This window comes from Gallinula chloropus (assembly GCF_964237585.1).
Source record: "Gallinula chloropus genome assembly, chromosome: 3".
Classification (NCBI taxonomy): Eukaryota; Metazoa; Chordata; class Aves; order Gruiformes; family Rallidae; genus Gallinula; species Gallinula chloropus.
In genome coordinates, this window is record NC_140087.1 from 5,654,619 (window position 1) to 5,671,464 (window position 16,846).

The following is a 16,846-nucleotide window of genomic DNA, read 5'->3' on the forward strand; positions in this document are numbered from 1 at the left end:
AACAATTCTGATAATTCCATCTTAAAAAATCTACCAACACCTGTGATTGGCAGGGCAATAGCTCTAAGTAGAGGGATTCAAAAATCAGAACTGGGTAGTTAGATGAATGAGAAGAAGCTGAGAGACTTGTAGAGGTTTCTCATCACAATATGGTCATTACATCTGTTTTAAATGACTTTTGTTTTAAATCACAGCGTAGTATTGTGCTTGTTTGATAGGCAATTCCCAAGCAACTGCAAACAGCAATATGCAGGTTTCTTAATGCAATATCTTCTTAAAGAATATTGTACTGAGATAACAGGAGGTTTATTAAAACTGTTTTGGTTATTTTCTTTCCAGTTTGTCTGAATATAAGCTCTATGAAATACTTCTCATCTGTGATTATGTTTTTGATAGAAAAATCTCATGTTGTTGATAACAGGGGGAAAAAGTGGTAATTCAAGGGACTCGATTCTTAGAATCTTGAGAGGAGGGGGGAAAAAAGCGCCCCAAACTACGAGACCTTGTTCTTATATTTGTTTTATACAGATGTCTCACTTTACAAGTGAAGATGAAGCTCTGTTACAGTCTATGCTTAGACAGTTGCTGCAGAGTGTGAAGGAAAAGATCACAGGAGCTCCATCGGTAGAATGTGCAGAAGAAATTCTCTTGCATTTGGAGGAAACAGATGAGAATTTTCACAAGTAAAAATATTTTCTATCTTTTTAATATTTTGAAGGAGGAGAAATGTGTTGAACTATATTATGCCTGGGAAATGTTTACAGTTTATATTGCTGTGCAAATGTGTATATATTTATAGGTGTTCCTGTCACTAGTCAACTCTCAAGAGATGCTTTTTTAGAGAAGAAAATTAATTTTGCCGTTTTTCAGATTATTTTTCACTCTTACCGTTACCTAAAAATATATTACCAATTGATGAGCTGTTTGTGAGAGGAACTTACAGAAATACCCCATTTAGCTGACTCAGGTGCATGTGTATGTGTAATGTACTAAATGCACATAGGAACAGAAGCTAGAAGAAATCCTTGCTGAAGTCTGTCGTGCTGAATTTTTGACACCTGCTAGACAACATCTAATGCTTTTCAAAATAAGGTAAATTTTCAGAAGGCTACCTGCCTTCCATATTTAATTCTTCTGTCTGGTTTATATTGCTGAACCCTTTTGTATCTTGTATTTGGACTTTTAATTTATGTTTTGAATAAAGCAGAAGTGTATCCCTATTGCACTAATGTTAAATGAGACTTGGCAGCAGGATCTCACTTACGTGTGATCTGGATTTCTGCAGCCCAGGCTCCTCTTTCCTTTCCACACTATTTTAACTTGTTTATTTTTTTACTATATGGGAAATTTTTAGTATGCATTTATGACAAGTCAAGAGAATATCAAGCTGAAATGGCCTTGAAGATGTTTTAATAAGGACCAGAGTTCTGTGAACTTACTTCTGAGAAAGCTGGTTCTTTCTTCAGAAGTGGCACTATTTAAATTCTCTTTGATTATTCTAGTTTTTAGCACTACTTTACACAATGGTAAAAGTTAAGTAAAAGTAAATAAGTGAAGTGGAACTAGGGTTTGTCTCAGATGTCACTATAATTTTGAAATTTTCGTGCTTTTGTATCCTCTGAAGATGCCGACTGCTTTAAAATGCATTTTAGCTCAATTTTAATTTGCAATTCAAATGGTATCAGGTAACACTTTTGTTGACAGTCTCACAAAGTTTGAGCACCAGGTTACCTGGTGACAAGCTCCAGAGGAAAAAATTGGTTCTGAACATATCAAAGGTGCAAATGACCTGTAATTTTGAAAGAAAAACATTTTTATTCAAAGGAAGATGCATACTGTAAAAAGCCCTAAACAACTGAAAACCTTCTGTCAGTATTTCTTCTAAGGACTTACTTAGAGGATACCTAGGATGAGGGAGTAAAGTCTGCAACTGGTGGAAACAATACATACATAGCTTTCCCCATGGCATCCATTGCTCTTGCTAGTAAAATTGGTGATCCTAAAGATACTGTATTTTCATCAGAGAAGTTGTCACAGTGTTTAATGACAAGTGTTGTTTTAAATGCAGAATGTGAGCATTGCTGTCTGGTGCTGGAATGTTTCTAGAGGTATTCTGCTCTTGTTCATGACCCGCAGCCATATAGATTGGCTTCCATGGAGGTCTGAGAGGTCATATGGTGATTTATTAGTGAGACTATTATAAAACTTTCTCCTTGACCCTTAACCCATCCACCCAAACTGCAAGCTCCTTTATTAGTAGTAGGTGGATTGTCCAATATACTAGTTAAGCTCAGCATTTTAGTCATCACTGTTTCTGCCTCATGGTTATTTTGCCTCAATAATTTTATCAGATTTTGAGGTCTTAGTTTATCCTGCTTTGATATAGAAAAGACAGAAACACAGACCCCTCAGCAAGCTGATTAAAAGTAGCATGTTTTCTGTCACATTTTTTCCTTAGAGTCCTAGAATTGTTTTTTTTTAACACTTTTTTTTCTTTTTTTTTTTCCCTCTGGTGTTTCCTTTGTAAGTCCAACCAGATTGGTCTGACTTGATTCTGCATGTGAAGAAACAACTCTATCATTGCTGAAACACTTTGTTACACGACAGGTTTAAAGGGGAAGAAATGATAGGGAAGTTCAAGGCTAGGGCATCAGGCAGACATAATCTTGGTGGCCTGAATAATGATGTGTATTTCAGAGCAAAACCGTCACTGCAAAAAATGTATACCCTGGAAATATTACTGTCCTATAACAAATGGGAGAAATGGTTATGAAAGCTTTCATTTAGTGGAGACTCGTGTAATCTCATAGCTGCAGAAGTAAAAAGCTAGCCTTGAAGACAAATGAAAATGCAAATGAACATGGTTGCATCTTTCTTGAGATGGGTTTCTGTTACTTTCACTAGAACAAAATGATACAGGAATAGAAAAAAGTGAAAGATTTATAAAAAGCAGACCAATTAAAAAGGCAAAAAGACACCTGATGGAACTTGAGGTAGTCAGTCCACTGAGGTGTATGTATCATGATACAAGACACAATTTTGAATGTATCTTGAATACATTCTGATTTCTTAAAATGTTTTTTAATTAATATCTAAGAAAGGCAAGAGCTACTGCCTGTTGTAACAGTTGCTGTTATTTACATATATTTGTATTGTATAGTTTTGGACTCTACCAACATAGTGAATTGACTTACTTGAGTTTTTCTCACTCTGTATTTACCCAAATTAACACAAAGTAGTTTCACATCTGCATTTGCTATAACAAAACTATAATGACACATCTATTGATTAGGTATGATTAACTTTTTGGCATGTTTCTGTTTGCCTTGTCTTTTATACAAATCAGAAGACTAATAAATATATATATATATTCTGAGCACCACTTTTTAGAAATTTCAGTAGGTAATACAGAGTCTGAGGACCCAGCCAGAGTCTTCTGTTTGAAATCCTCTTCTGATTATTCTTGTGGTTAAACAGGTTTATGTGAGTGTCTAGTATTAACAGTACTTAGTGCCAATTTCTGTAGGTTCGATGTATGAATTGGACAGCCAGTCTGTGTCAGTTTGACTGAGTGAGATCTTCTGTGTCCGTGAGTCACATGGACTTTCATAAGCCTTAGACATGCTCAAATGCTGGAGTTTATAAATTATGTTTTCTGTGTTTCTCTTCTCATTTTGTGTGTATACTGCACAGATAATAATACTAGACAGATATATCATAAGACAGTGCTATCTTCAGGATTCTTCAAGTAATGCTTTTTTAAATTAAAAAAATCTGAGATTTTTTGATATTCCATGATTTTTGTCTACTAAACCTTGAGGTTTTTGTCTGAGTAGATTTTTACAAATTTACACACACAAGAGGAAATCTAGCACAAGATTTCAAATCTAGCACAAGAAGAAATACAAAACTATTTCTTCCTAGAATATGCTCATAATGACCATGTTGAAGAAAATAAAACTTTATTATGTTTTTTCACACTGTTGACATTTTATTTCACGTTGTTGACATTATTATTTCTCTGCAAAACATAAAACCCTTACCTTAAAGTAACAGGTCTGCTGGGAGAGAAGATAGTAAATGTCAATATAATGTTGAAAATGCTTGCTAGTGAGCTGAGGGAAATCTGTTATACTTCAATTTTGTATATTACAGCTATGAGTTTGTAAAATACCTTCGACAATATATAAATAATACTGTGGGATCTGTGATTGAAGAAGAAACAGAAAAATGTACTTCTGCTCAAAGTCAGGGTGAAGTATCTGGCTATGACACACTTGTCCAGCATGTTACTAAGAAGACACGTGAATCAAAAGAGTGAGTATAGGCTTACAATTCATGTTATTATTTCTTCTTGGGTTTTGTCATCTTTTCTCCTTTCCAGAACTTTGAAAAAATAAATTCTGAGCAGATGGATAAAGACAGTTATTGTCTGCTTTCAAAAATCAGGGCTAAGCAATTCAGATATTCCCACCCTACATTGCAATTTATCATGCTTCATTGCACTCTGGAATTAAGACTGTGAACTATTGCATAAAATGAGCAGTGAAGTTTTTGAGGTATTTAGGACTAGATTTGGGTGGGGGTAAGATTTGAGAGAAGGTTTAGTACTTCATATTATTTCATCAGCGACATTAGAATACATGTGTATTTTTAAAACTTTCTTCCTTGGGGTCAAGCCAGGTGTCCTGCCAGAGTGGAAGGTTTAATCAGATGTGCTTTCACTGACCAGTTTAAAAGTTGAAGCTTGAGCTGTCTTCCTTGTGTTTTAGTTTACATGCACAGACACTTCTGCAGTGCTGTCTGGATAACGTGTATTGTGGTATGTGGACCAACCGTGTAAAACTGTCTGAAATTTTTTTGATTTGGACCATCTGATGGCCAGAAATCAGTAGGTGTGCAAAACCACATATCAGCATATTATAGAGGCTGTGGTCCAGATTAATTGACTTTGAACACGGTATTTAATAAGGAAGCCTTTTAATTAAAAAAGCCCCTCTGAGTACCAGTGATATTCTTTCATTAGTCACCACTTTTCTACTAAGATGCTCATCTTCCTACAGACTTGAAAATAAATTTTCCTTGGAATAAAGAGGCTGCTAGCTCTCTCACTGATTTTTCATGCTTTGTATTTAGAATTTGCATAGGCAGGTAATTGCTGTGATTCTTTAAAGCCATGGTCGGTAGTAGTTATAAGATGGATTTTAGTATACATAACATTTATTTCCAGAAAATATGTAAAAACTTCAGAAGTTATGTCCATGGGTTATATTGGTTTTGGAATTCTTGTACCAATTCTAACTACATATAATGATTAAAACAGTTCTAAAAGAAGTCTCTTTAATTAAAAGAGACATCATACTTTTGTCATCCTAGTGAACTGGGTTCTTTCCCCTCTGTTTCTGTTTGAGAGCTGAGATGAGGGCTTTACTGATGTTGAACCATTAAAAATGGTCAATGTTGAAAAATGAAAACCAGCCAATGAATCCTTGCCGAATTTTAGCATCGGTGGTCATTTTTGTGTGTTGCAGAGCAAGAAAACAACAACAAAAAATTGTATACTTCTGTATTTTTGCCACTAAAATGGCTTTATACACTATTTCCAGTGAACTGTATTTTCAGTTTTTATCTTTTTTTTTCCCCCCACAATCTTCATCTCTCTTTTAGTGGATTTAGGGTTTTACTATGATGCCTGTTATTTACTTTATGTCCTCAGTAAGAAAGGAGTTAAAAAAATATATGTTTCTGTTCCCTAAGTTTTTATTTTCTGTTTGTTTTCAGAAGGCTTCTCATCTAGAAGTACGCAGATATGTTTTATACTTACGTGTTTTAATGCTTTTATTGTCACCTGCCTGCCAGCATTCCAAAATCTGATGGAGCATTATTTGATCTCACTGTGATGATCTTAATATCATCGCAGGATCGTTCAGGGTTCCAGTTTCATTCATTGCAATTGCTTTTTTGCTTTGTGAGATGTTCAGTGTTTTTCTGGTACAGTCATTTGTGATAGAAAGCAGTTCTTAATCATTTGGCATTTAATTTCATCTAGAAAATAGATGGTAGGATGAGTTTTTAAAAATTACGCTGTTTGTGCCTTTTTGTTTCAAGGATCAGAATATTAGGGCTCTTGTGCTTGTTAAAGTTGGTAGAAGATAATCCAATGCACTAAATACGTCTGTATATTTTATTTTTAATATGAGAGGTAGGAGGATATTAATACACAATATGTTAATTTATATCTTTGATGATGGCAGAAAAAGTAATAGTAGCCATAAAGTACAAAATAATTTAAAAGAAAATATCAACAGTTTACAATAAGATGTTTTTCTGATGCAGCTTTTATTTTAAATTGCTTCCTTCTGGATGATGTTATTCAATTTATGTAACTTAGAAAAACTCTGGCTTTGTTGAAAGAAGATTATTTTGTGTACATGATCTGTAGTCAAGAACATGAATCTGGATGTGTTCTGTTCTGTTGGTTCTACTCGAGGCTTATAGCAGAAGAAAAATTGGATGTTGGTGAAACACAGATAGTAACAAAGATGAGAAGTGGCCGTTTTCTCAGGGACAGGTTCTCCCTTTTGGTGGATTCACACTGTTCTTTCTTGAGAACTTTCCACAACAGTGTTATGTTAGTGACATTTCACTGACTAGTTTGGAAAGGGCAAAAAACTGGATTTTAAAGTAATATTAAGATTCTTTATCTGAAACATTTAAGGTACATAGGAGTTTTGTTGCTCGTTTTGGATTTGCATTTGTTTTTCATTCTTCTCTGTAAATTCAGTGAGTTCTGATCTGTATAGCATTATGCCATATTCACTATTAAGTGGTTTGGTTTTTTTTTTTTTATTAGTGATTTTTACACTTTTTAACATTAAAATCTTCTTTACTTTGAAGATACAGAGAAATGATGCATGCCTTGAAGAATGTCATGATGGTTGTTGTAGAATCTTTGATTAACAAGTTCGAAGAAGATCGGATGCTTAATAAGGAGCTGGACAGTAAACCAAAGAAAGGACACCAGAGTGGCTATGATACAGACAACTGTTCTGACAGTGACTCCTCGTTCAACCAAGTACAATGTGTTTTCTCTCTCTGTTACAAAATAAGCATGGTACTGCAAAAATGAATTAAGTTTCTGTCAGTGGACATTGAGAAGCTGCCCTAGAAAAAAGATTCATCCTTCCTAGCTTTGATATATCCTAAAACCAGTTAATTACTTTTCTTTCACTGTGAAGTACGAAGCTTATACTAGTTGTCTAACCTTTAGACACCATATGCTTGATGAGATGAATATCGTGCCCATATGCTCTAAAGCAGTTTTGCAAGTAATGCATGGAAAAGATAAAAAGATGGGAAAAATAAAAGATAAAAGCAATGCATCATGTAACTTTTTGTGATTTTTTTGATTTTTTTTTTTTACTTTAGGAGCGAAATAATGTGCAGGTGATTTCCAGCCTGCTACACTCTGCTATATTACTGAATGAATGATTATAATGGATTTTATGAAGATACAGGAAAATTTTAAGTAAAGCAGAGCAACACACGGAATGAGAATTTTGTTGCTGTAAATTTAACTTTGGGCAAATAGCAGAAAACATTTAGAATGTTGACTTTAATGTTGAATTAGTATAAATGTTGAAGTCCTAATTATTAGAAGTAAATTAGGTATCAGAAAGACTGATGAGTTTAATCTTCTGGTGTTCAGTTTAATAAAATATTTTAATGATAATTTCATAATGTGTATTACAGAGTTACACGTTCATGAGTCAAGAACAGTTGCAGCTGCTCGTAGAAAGGCTTGATCCTGTTCAGCCTAAGGAAGTAAGTTTCAAAGGAAAAATAAAATATTAAAACAAATGAATGTTTATAGCATATTGGAAAACAGACTGTGTGAATGTAAGGGTTCATATGTAGTTAAGCAGAGTCTTGTCTTTGTTGGTTCATATATGTGGGCTTCACTGCAGCAGCTGTTCCGCAGTGCAGTATTTTGTTGTTCATGACTATATTGTTCAAAAACTAGTGTTTCAGCAAATACTTTTTTTGGTTAGGAGTTTATGTGCTATAGATGGGCATTTCTAGTTTGGAGAAAGTTATTGAAGATTATGTTCTTGTATACATGTCCCTTGACCTTCTTGGTAACTTCTAGTAGGGGTAACATAAAGGACAACACGAAAGAGGGAGATGCCTGGTGATTTGCCAAGCTGCTGCCAGATAGAATATATAAAGTCCAAGTTAAGTTTGCCTTCTTGGCAGTGGCAATGCTAATTTGGATCTCTGACCACCAGTTGACACCAGCTGCTGATATTTTTGAACTTGGGAGAAGGTAATTTTGAGTGCTGTCCTAGGAAGATTTGTTTGGGATTGTCTGGAAGTGGAAAAAGGCATGGTAAATGGGGACTGGTATAAACATTGTTATTCAGTTTCCTTAGAAACCAGGTAAAAACTCTGATGCTCTTAAATGTTGTTAAAATTTCCTACAGTCGGTTTCACTAATATGAAATAAATTACTGAATAATACAGTTACCTGCAAATAAAAAATTACTTGAAATTGTTTAGATTTTAACGTTGATGAAAATTTAGTAGTAAAACATAGTGTTCTGTAACTGTGTTTCCATGTTCCATTGCTGACTTTAGTGAGGTGCTGGGCACATTTTAGTATTTGATGATAGTTTCCTATATTCCCTGATAAAAGTATTTGATTACAAGCAGAAAATGGAACATAATGCTTGGCATCCAGTATTGAAAATGTATATTAAAAAAGTGTATGTTTGGTTTTATTTTGTTTTGTTCTCAGTGATGTAGTGTTTGTCTAAATCACCATAAAAATATAGCAGAATATAAGTATGCTGGAATTCCTTGTCTGTTCTGTAGTCAGGTCCTGTTCCTTCCTTCTTCCAAATTATGTGGTAAATTATTTGTGGTGTTTATCTTTTTTTGACCACTTCAGGTCCGCCAGAAAGCATTGCAGACACTCTGCATTGCCCCTCCCTCTGATATCCTGAACTCTGAGAGTTGGCCAAATCTGCGTAAGCATCTCATGATATCTCTGTCAGATCCTGATGCAACATTCAGTGTAAGCTTATGTTCTGTACTTAGTTGTCAGATGTTTAGCCTTATTAGAGAGTACTGAAGAGGAGGAAGTTATATATGTATTATGAATAGTCCATCAGGGTCCTATTATTAGCCCAGGATAATATTTAAGTCAGGTATATGTTCCATGATGATGCGAAATTGATAGAGATCAATAGTACACAGGCACTGATGAGGGGAAAAAATGATGACAGCTGCTTAATCTACTTCTACTACTACTTTGGTTTTTTTAAATTTAAAGTGGTTAGCAAATAAATATGAAATATTTTTCTTTCAGCTTGGAAGGTCTACAATTTCTTTTGAAACAGGGCTAGTTACTAGTTGTTGGTATGTTTAATAATGTAAACATATTAACCTTAATGGAAAAGTACAGTAATATTCCCTGATCCACTTCTTTGTATTTCAGTGAGGCTTTGCATTGGTGCTGCCAGTTAAAGAATTACAGCAAAATTGCCTTTGGATTGTAGGTTTCTGTGGTCCTAAACTGTATCTTTTTATAAATTACACTTCACATCTGTAGAGACAGCTGAGCAACATGTAATATTAAGAATAATGCCACAACATACTGATTATTGTGCAACAGTAATACACAGTGCCATGTCTGTTTAATACATTGCTTACTCTTTCTCCCTTAGGAGAAAATTCTTAGGTTCTATGCAAAAACCTTCTCCTCTTCTCCATTTAACATGACAAGAGAAGTCTATACAAGTTTAGGTATGTGTGTTTAATTACCTTCAACTCTTCATGATTCTCTGTATTTCCTGAAAATCAGTTAGTTTTTATAATGAAGCTGTGTAATACAGTTTGTTTTGACACTGTTGCCTTGGAGGTGAGCTCTTTTTTTTAATTCTTTTTTAGCAAGACACTTGGAGTTGTACTTTCTTTCTGGAGAATGTTCTCTTCGTATTTCAGCTGGTCTGGATGTGTCTGACGCAGACATAAATCGGTTACTCAAAAAGGTATAAGTGAACTTTTCATACCTTTTTTTTGTCATTACTGAAACATCATGCATCATTTATTTTTTAATTTCTATAATTATTTCTTTCAGATACGCCTTTTAAATGAGTACCAAAAGGAAGCTCCCTCTTCCTGGATTCGTCATCCAGAAAAGTATGTCAACTTCAAAAACCTGTCACTGCTTCTTAAATTAATGATTTTTGCATATAATTTTAGTAAAAGGTTAATTATGGAATGCACAGATGAATGGCCAGTGATAAGAGGGGGAGAAATATGAATAGAGAATGGGAAAAGTGGAATAAGGAAATTGCATAGGAGTAGTCATGGGTCACATTGAGCTGCTTGCTTAATTTTGAAGTGTTCTAAATGCATTATAACAAAAATAATTCAGATGCATTCCAAAGTAACAAGTATAATAGAATATGTGATCATGTAGGAAAATACACACATAGGTTGTTACTAGTTTTATGCATAATAATACAAAGAATTAAATCCTTACAAGATCAAGTAAAGATACTGTTGTTGTTACATTTATGATTTATCTGAATGATGATATTTTACCAGAATTTTTTCCCTGAATATTTCTGGTGGAAGGATTTAACTGATTTTTGTTTTTTGCTTTTGTGTTTGTGTCATAAGGTACATGGAAGAAGTAGTGGAGAGTACCTTGTCGCTTTTGTCAGTAAAACATGAGCCTAATCATCCTGCCTCTTCAGATTTTTTAAGTCCTATCTACTTCTTGGCTCTGCTAGATATTAAAGCAGTGTGGTTTAAGAAGTGGACGGTAAGCAAAACAAAAATAATCCCAACCCAACAACCTGTAACTTGTTTATGTCTGACGTGTTTTGAAAAGTTTGATTTATGACTGCTATTATCACAGACCTATTGTGACCTGATAACAACCTATAATGAGCACTGTAATTAAGGAAGCCTGGGGTTTTTTTAGGCATTTGTGTCATTTGCTCTTTAACACTACTCTCTCTCTCTCTGTATCTATTCAGTTGATAGTTTTCGTAATTTCTGAGAATTTACTGCTTTGTAAATTCTTTGTAGTGCTTTTGGGCTTCAGTCCTTTTGTCAGTATTGATAGACAGCTCTGAAGAGTTGCAGGTATTTTCTGTAAGAAGTGATAAGAATGAAAGTACAGGTATGTATATGATACGCTCCACACAACTTACTAACCTCCAGTGGACATTGGAGCTTTTTGCAGCCTGCTGTGTCTAAACTTATAATTTAGTATATACATAGTAATACCAAAACATAGTCTGTCCTCTCAGCAAAGTTATTCTGTTGATTGCATGTTCTGCTACATATTTTTCTAATGACTTTTTTTTTTGGTCAAATGTACTACAAGCAAAAGGTTCAGCTGGGTGTAACACTGGTTTACACAAGCTTCAGGCTAACGTTCAGTACATTGAATATGTACTGTGCACAGGATCCCAAATAGAACAGAACCAGAAATAATTCCTACTTTTTAATTAAAAAATGAAATATATATGTTTGAAGTTGACATTGGGTCTTCTTTGTCATTTTAGCATGCACATTACAGCAGAACAGTGGTATTTAGGCTTTTGGAAAAGAAATATAAATCTTTGGTAAGTATTTCCCAAGGCAAATGTACTTGGAACTTACTCTTGCTTTGCACATTACGGTTTGAGCTTTTTTTCCCCTCTGTTTTACCATTTAAAGGCTGTTCTGTGCTGTTTAGCTAGATGAGCCTTTTTGATTTTTTGTTGTTTTTTTATTAAATTTCTCTTTGCTTAAATGAATTCTTGTTAAATGCAAAGTTAAAAGCTCTGGGTAAGGGGAAATCTGAATGGTTTATAGCAGGTGTTTAATTAGGATTATTATTTATTTCCTAAGTTGTGTTCATATTTCAAATTTTTGTGGCATGTATAAACCTAGAATTGATACATGAAAAAGTGGCTTAAAAACTCTGTACACATTTTTGATTTTTGATAGAGACTAAAAAATGCCACTGTGTTCTTTAAGTTGTGATATGAAGTATTAAGGATTCAGAGTGTCAGCAAAATAAATCAAACTGAGAAAACATCTTTAGTCATGTAGTTGGTAATCCTATCACACATGCTGCATGGGCACATCTCTTCAGGGGGGGTGGAAGTTTCCTTGTGTCAGCAAGACCAATATAGATGTAAGATCCATTGATATAGACAGGACGGTGGCTGTGTTTTGCAAAGCCTTGTAATACAAGGGAAGTGTAATATAATATATGTGACTTATAAAACTTTAAGATACAAGGATACAGACAACTGTAGAAGACTACTTTTCATATATGCATGTTCCATGCAATGAAGAAGTTTATAAAAGGAAGTCCATGAACAGGGCACTCTAACATATAAGCACAAACAGCAGATTGGCTTATTTTTTTAAACTAGTTTACTCTGTGTATTTTACTTAGATTTGTGGATAAATCCTAGCAGCTCTTAATTGTGCTAAGTCTAAACGTGCTTCTTTGTTCATATGCTATATTGTGATTAATTTCTAAATCCATGCTGATAATAAGCTTTTATAAAGATTGATTAGATGATAATGCTATGATAATGCTACAGCCCATCTGCAAAGAGCACTAACAGCCCTGACACCACCCAACAACCAAGCTTAGATTTTAGTAAGTGTTTTCAAGACAAAGCTTTTCATATCTGGAAAATGCAAGTCTTCCATAGTAATGACAGCATGGAAATCACAGATTGCCATTAACTTTTAAAAATATTTGCATGTTCTCTGTACTCTTTTTCATAGATTGTCTTAATACTTAAAGAGCTGGTAATGCAATAATAATGGCAATGTGTTTTAATAGCCCTGTATAATTTTGCCTCCTGTTGGTTAGCCCATCCAAAGCACTGAAACATGAAGTAAATGCAGCTATGTTGATATTTAGGATCTTGTGTTAAAGGACAGTGCTTGGATACAAGAGAGAATGGCTTTATTATGGAATACCAAGTATTTTGTTATTTTGTGGTTTTTTTCCAGATTAATGCAGCTGTCCAGCAATGTCTTGATTATTTTGAATTTTGCAAGGCAGCAGCTAATACAAATTCCAGAATTAGTGAGTTCTCCCAGCAGCACTATAGTGAGTATCTTTGCATGTCTTGTTTTCTGTGCACATACATCCACATTCTGTAGATCTTTGAGCATGCTACCTCAAGCAGAAGACATTCTGTCATTTTTCTTCCTAAAATATTATACATCTATCTTTTGAGAGAACAATAATAGTAGTGGTTAGACACTTAAACTGTCTGCCTTTATACACAAAATGGTCCATGTGTGTTGCAGGTAGTAGCTAGGTATTACAGAGTAAACTGAAGGAGTGTAGTTCTAATTTTGTGGTGGTGTTTCATTTTTAAAGGTGACAAGCAGAACTTTTCTTACACTGGATCAGAATTGCAGCACATCTACTTTGTTCATTCGCTGTGCCTTTTAGGAAGATTGCTGATCTATAAGCAAGGCCGAAATCTCTTTCCTGTAAAGCTGAAAAATAAAAAAGGTAAGGGGAGGGCTGAGAAAAGGGGATCCTGTACAGTAACACTTCATCCATACTTAATATCTGTTTCCACTGCAATGTGTGGACATTAGAGGACAATACTTTCTTCAGCAATTCTGTGCCTGGAAACCATTCTTAACGGATGGTGTAGGTAATTCAGAGCATCAACTCAGTTTTTTAATCTTTGGATGTAGTAGAATAGATCACTTTTATCCATACATTTGATACATTAATTTCATATTCAAGGAGAGTTGGATCAGTGTGTGATTCAGTCTTTCTAGGTACTAGCAATATCTTTTATCAAACCAATGGATATATTTGGTTGGAAAACAAGACATGTCCAGGGACCATAATTGTGTTTTTTTCAGCTGTGAAACAAAATTAGTACTTCAAGCTAACTGCAAATTGAAAACAATTGTTCTGAGCTTAACCTATTAATATTATTAAGGTAAAATGATGGTAGAGGAGAAGGCTGGTACCTGTGGAACAGATGCCTTAATAAGACCAGAAGATATGGGATGGAAAGGCCCCTGGAAATCCAGAGATCTGCATATGGTGCTACATTGTATGGCATACAATATATGGCAAATGCGTGTGTGAGAACAACTGTAGTGTTCTATTGCATTAATATAACTGTTAATTCAAATTAGAATTCAAAACGCTACTGGATAGTAATTAGAATCACAGACTGGTTTGAGTTGGAAGGGACCTTAAAGACCACCAAAGTTCCATCCCTCCTGCTATGGGCAGGGACGTGCTCCACCAGGTTGCCCAAAGCCCCATCCAATCTGGCCTTGAATGCTGCCAAGGAGGGAGCAGTTACAGCTTCTCTGGGCAGCCTGTGCCAGGGCCTTACCACCCTCAAAATGAAGAATTTATTCTGTATATCTAATCTAAATCTGCCCTTCTGTCTCAGCCTGTCTTCACAGGAGAGGTGCTCCAGCCTCAAAAGCAACAATCGTGCCAGCTGTGTTCTTGATAGTGTCCTCCTTAACTTCATCAACCCCTTCCTCACAAACTGATTTATTAACATAATTATATTAAACTTGGAACAGTAGTTCCCAGCCTGCTTTTAGCAATGTTTAGTTTTGCTTCAGACCTGAGAAGAATTGTCTGACAGTTTGTCTCTTTTCCACTTGTTTCACTTAATCTAATCCAAGTTAATACTTTTTCCTACAGCTGTGTATATTGAGCATTCCCAAACTTTGGCTGCCATTTGTTTCAATGGAAGGTGTGGTAAAGTTAATATTGGCTAAACTGGGAGCAGGTTAATCATGAAATACTGTGGCAGAGTTCCAGGAACATGCATGTCCTTTGCTTTTTCAGTGGTGATTTCCTGTAAAAGCACAGCACTGTCTGCATAAATTTACAGAATCTATTTTATTTTTAAAATTAACTTTGCACTTTAATTTGCAGAGTGGGTTTTTTTGTTTGTTTTTTAACAGATAGTGTCACCGTAACAGATCTGTTGGTATTATTCACTCAGCTGATTTATTACTTTCCAAGTCCCCGAAAGACAGCTTTAACAACACAGACAGGTAAATATTTTGTTAATAAGGTATGCTAATATATAATATATCATATATACTTATAATATATGCTTATACATATGTATGAAATTATTATGAGGCATGTCATAGAACCATAGAATCGTAGGGGTTGGAAGGCACCTCGAGAGATCATCGGGTCCAACCCCCCTGCCAAAGCAGCTCCCCAGCTCATATTGCACAGGGCGGCGTCCAGGCAGGTCTGGAATGTCTCCAGAGATGGATACTCCACCACCTCCCTGGGCAGCCTGTCCCAGGGCTCCCTCACCCTCACTGGGGAAAAGTTCTTCCTCATGTTGGTGTGGAACTCCCTGTGCTCCAACTTGCAGCCGTTGTGGTAACTTCTTTTGCAGTGTTTAATCTGGGTGTTATCTGTGCAGATTATTCTCTTCCCTTTTTCCCTTTACTTTCCTTCTTCCCCTCTAACTGTGTTAAACCAATGCTTAATAAAGTTATAATTCAGAATAATCTGCCTGAGACATGTAGATACATTTGTGTATTATAAAATATAAACAAATACTTCTTGTGTTCACCAGAAAGTTATTCTCCAGCAAGTCTGGCTATGGAGATCCTGCAAGTTTTTTGTGATCAAGCAGGATGTACTGCTGAATGTTTATATACGGACGCAGTGATAGATGCTCTACTTCATCCTGTTCAAAGTCTACTGAGTGGCAAAGAGGTTTGTAGTAATGTTCCACATAATTTTTGAATCTATAGAATATTATAGTTTTTCTGTATTTTCTCTGTACAAGATTTATTTAGGCACTCCTGCATTATTTTCTACATTAGGTATTATAGGATACTTTAAATAGTATAGGCTGTCGTGACTGGTCTGAATCTTATGAATAGTAGCAAAAATTTTGTTGTCTTGGGAAAATCACATTGAAAGAAAAAAGCAAAAAGCTTTTGTGTTCTGTATCTTTGGGATATTTCTTAAAAGCTTATTTTTCCTACCTGCTATTTAGAAGGCAACCTACTTGTATTCCTTCTAAAATTCAGTTGGTAACTTGAATTGTTCTTAATAATTAGTATAGACAGCATATGTAATTCTTCATGGAAAGGTATTATTTTTTGGATTGGTAAAGTGAAGAGTTTGGTTTTCTGTTGGTTTTTTTAAACATTTCCATAATCATTATAAAAGCATCGGGAAACATTATCTACTTCTGGGTACTTGAGACTCTAGTTACAGTTAGCCTGTCCTAATGTTTTTGTTTTGACTGAGATGATTAGATTTAGGTGACTAAGTCTTAAGACAGAGAGTAAAGGAAGAGCCTACCATAAAGAGACTTTGAGAGGCATTAATGGCTGAGAAGTTTTGAATTTTCTTTCTGAGACTCATGCTTGCAAAGACAGTGTGGGTTCCTGACTTTAATGCCTTATCTAGGTTCTTAGAGTTGAATTTTGTCTCTATATATATGTTATAGTTGGTTTTTTTTTTTTCAGGGCAGATTGTTTATGTTTTTTTAGAAAAGATTCTTCACATTAATTCCTGAAAAAATACTTACCTCTACAGAAATATTCCAATGCTCTTTTAAAAGTGTAAAAATCAGTTTCTAAAAAACCATTTTAATGTATGTCTGTAAAATTCAGAACCATAGTCCTGCAAAAACTGGATCATGTCAACAATTTAGCTGTTCTGTGTGTGTCCATACCGAGTATAGTAGCATTACTTTACCTTTTATTATAAGGCTATCTATGGATGCACAATTAATACTTCTCAGTTGTCTTGTTTTTAGTGTATGTTGCA

General features: G+C 34.9%; 1 protein-coding gene across 1 annotated transcript in view; it reads left to right on the forward strand.

The window, feature by feature from the left end:
- Positions 1-528: 528 nt before the first annotated feature.
- TBC1D32 (TBC1 domain family member 32) overlaps positions 529-16,846 on the forward strand; it is a gene marked incomplete at its 5' end in the record, with an annotated part of 77,275 nt that continues 60,957 nt past the window's right edge. Inside the window, 14 exons of the mRNA XM_084261432.1 lie at positions 529-683; positions 4,156-4,317; positions 6,898-7,075; positions 7,753-7,824; positions 8,951-9,076; positions 9,729-9,807; positions 9,952-10,052; positions 10,142-10,203; positions 10,690-10,834; positions 11,586-11,645; positions 13,042-13,141; positions 13,418-13,555; positions 14,998-15,090; positions 15,636-15,778. Coding sequence (XP_084117558.1) covers positions 529-683; positions 4,156-4,317; positions 6,898-7,075; positions 7,753-7,824; positions 8,951-9,076; positions 9,729-9,807; positions 9,952-10,052; positions 10,142-10,203; positions 10,690-10,834; positions 11,586-11,645; positions 13,042-13,141; positions 13,418-13,555; positions 14,998-15,090; positions 15,636-15,778 — 1,614 coding nt within the window. The remainder of the gene's footprint in view (positions 684-4,155; positions 4,318-6,897; positions 7,076-7,752; positions 7,825-8,950; positions 9,077-9,728; positions 9,808-9,951; positions 10,053-10,141; positions 10,204-10,689; positions 10,835-11,585; positions 11,646-13,041; positions 13,142-13,417; positions 13,556-14,997; positions 15,091-15,635; positions 15,779-16,846) is intronic.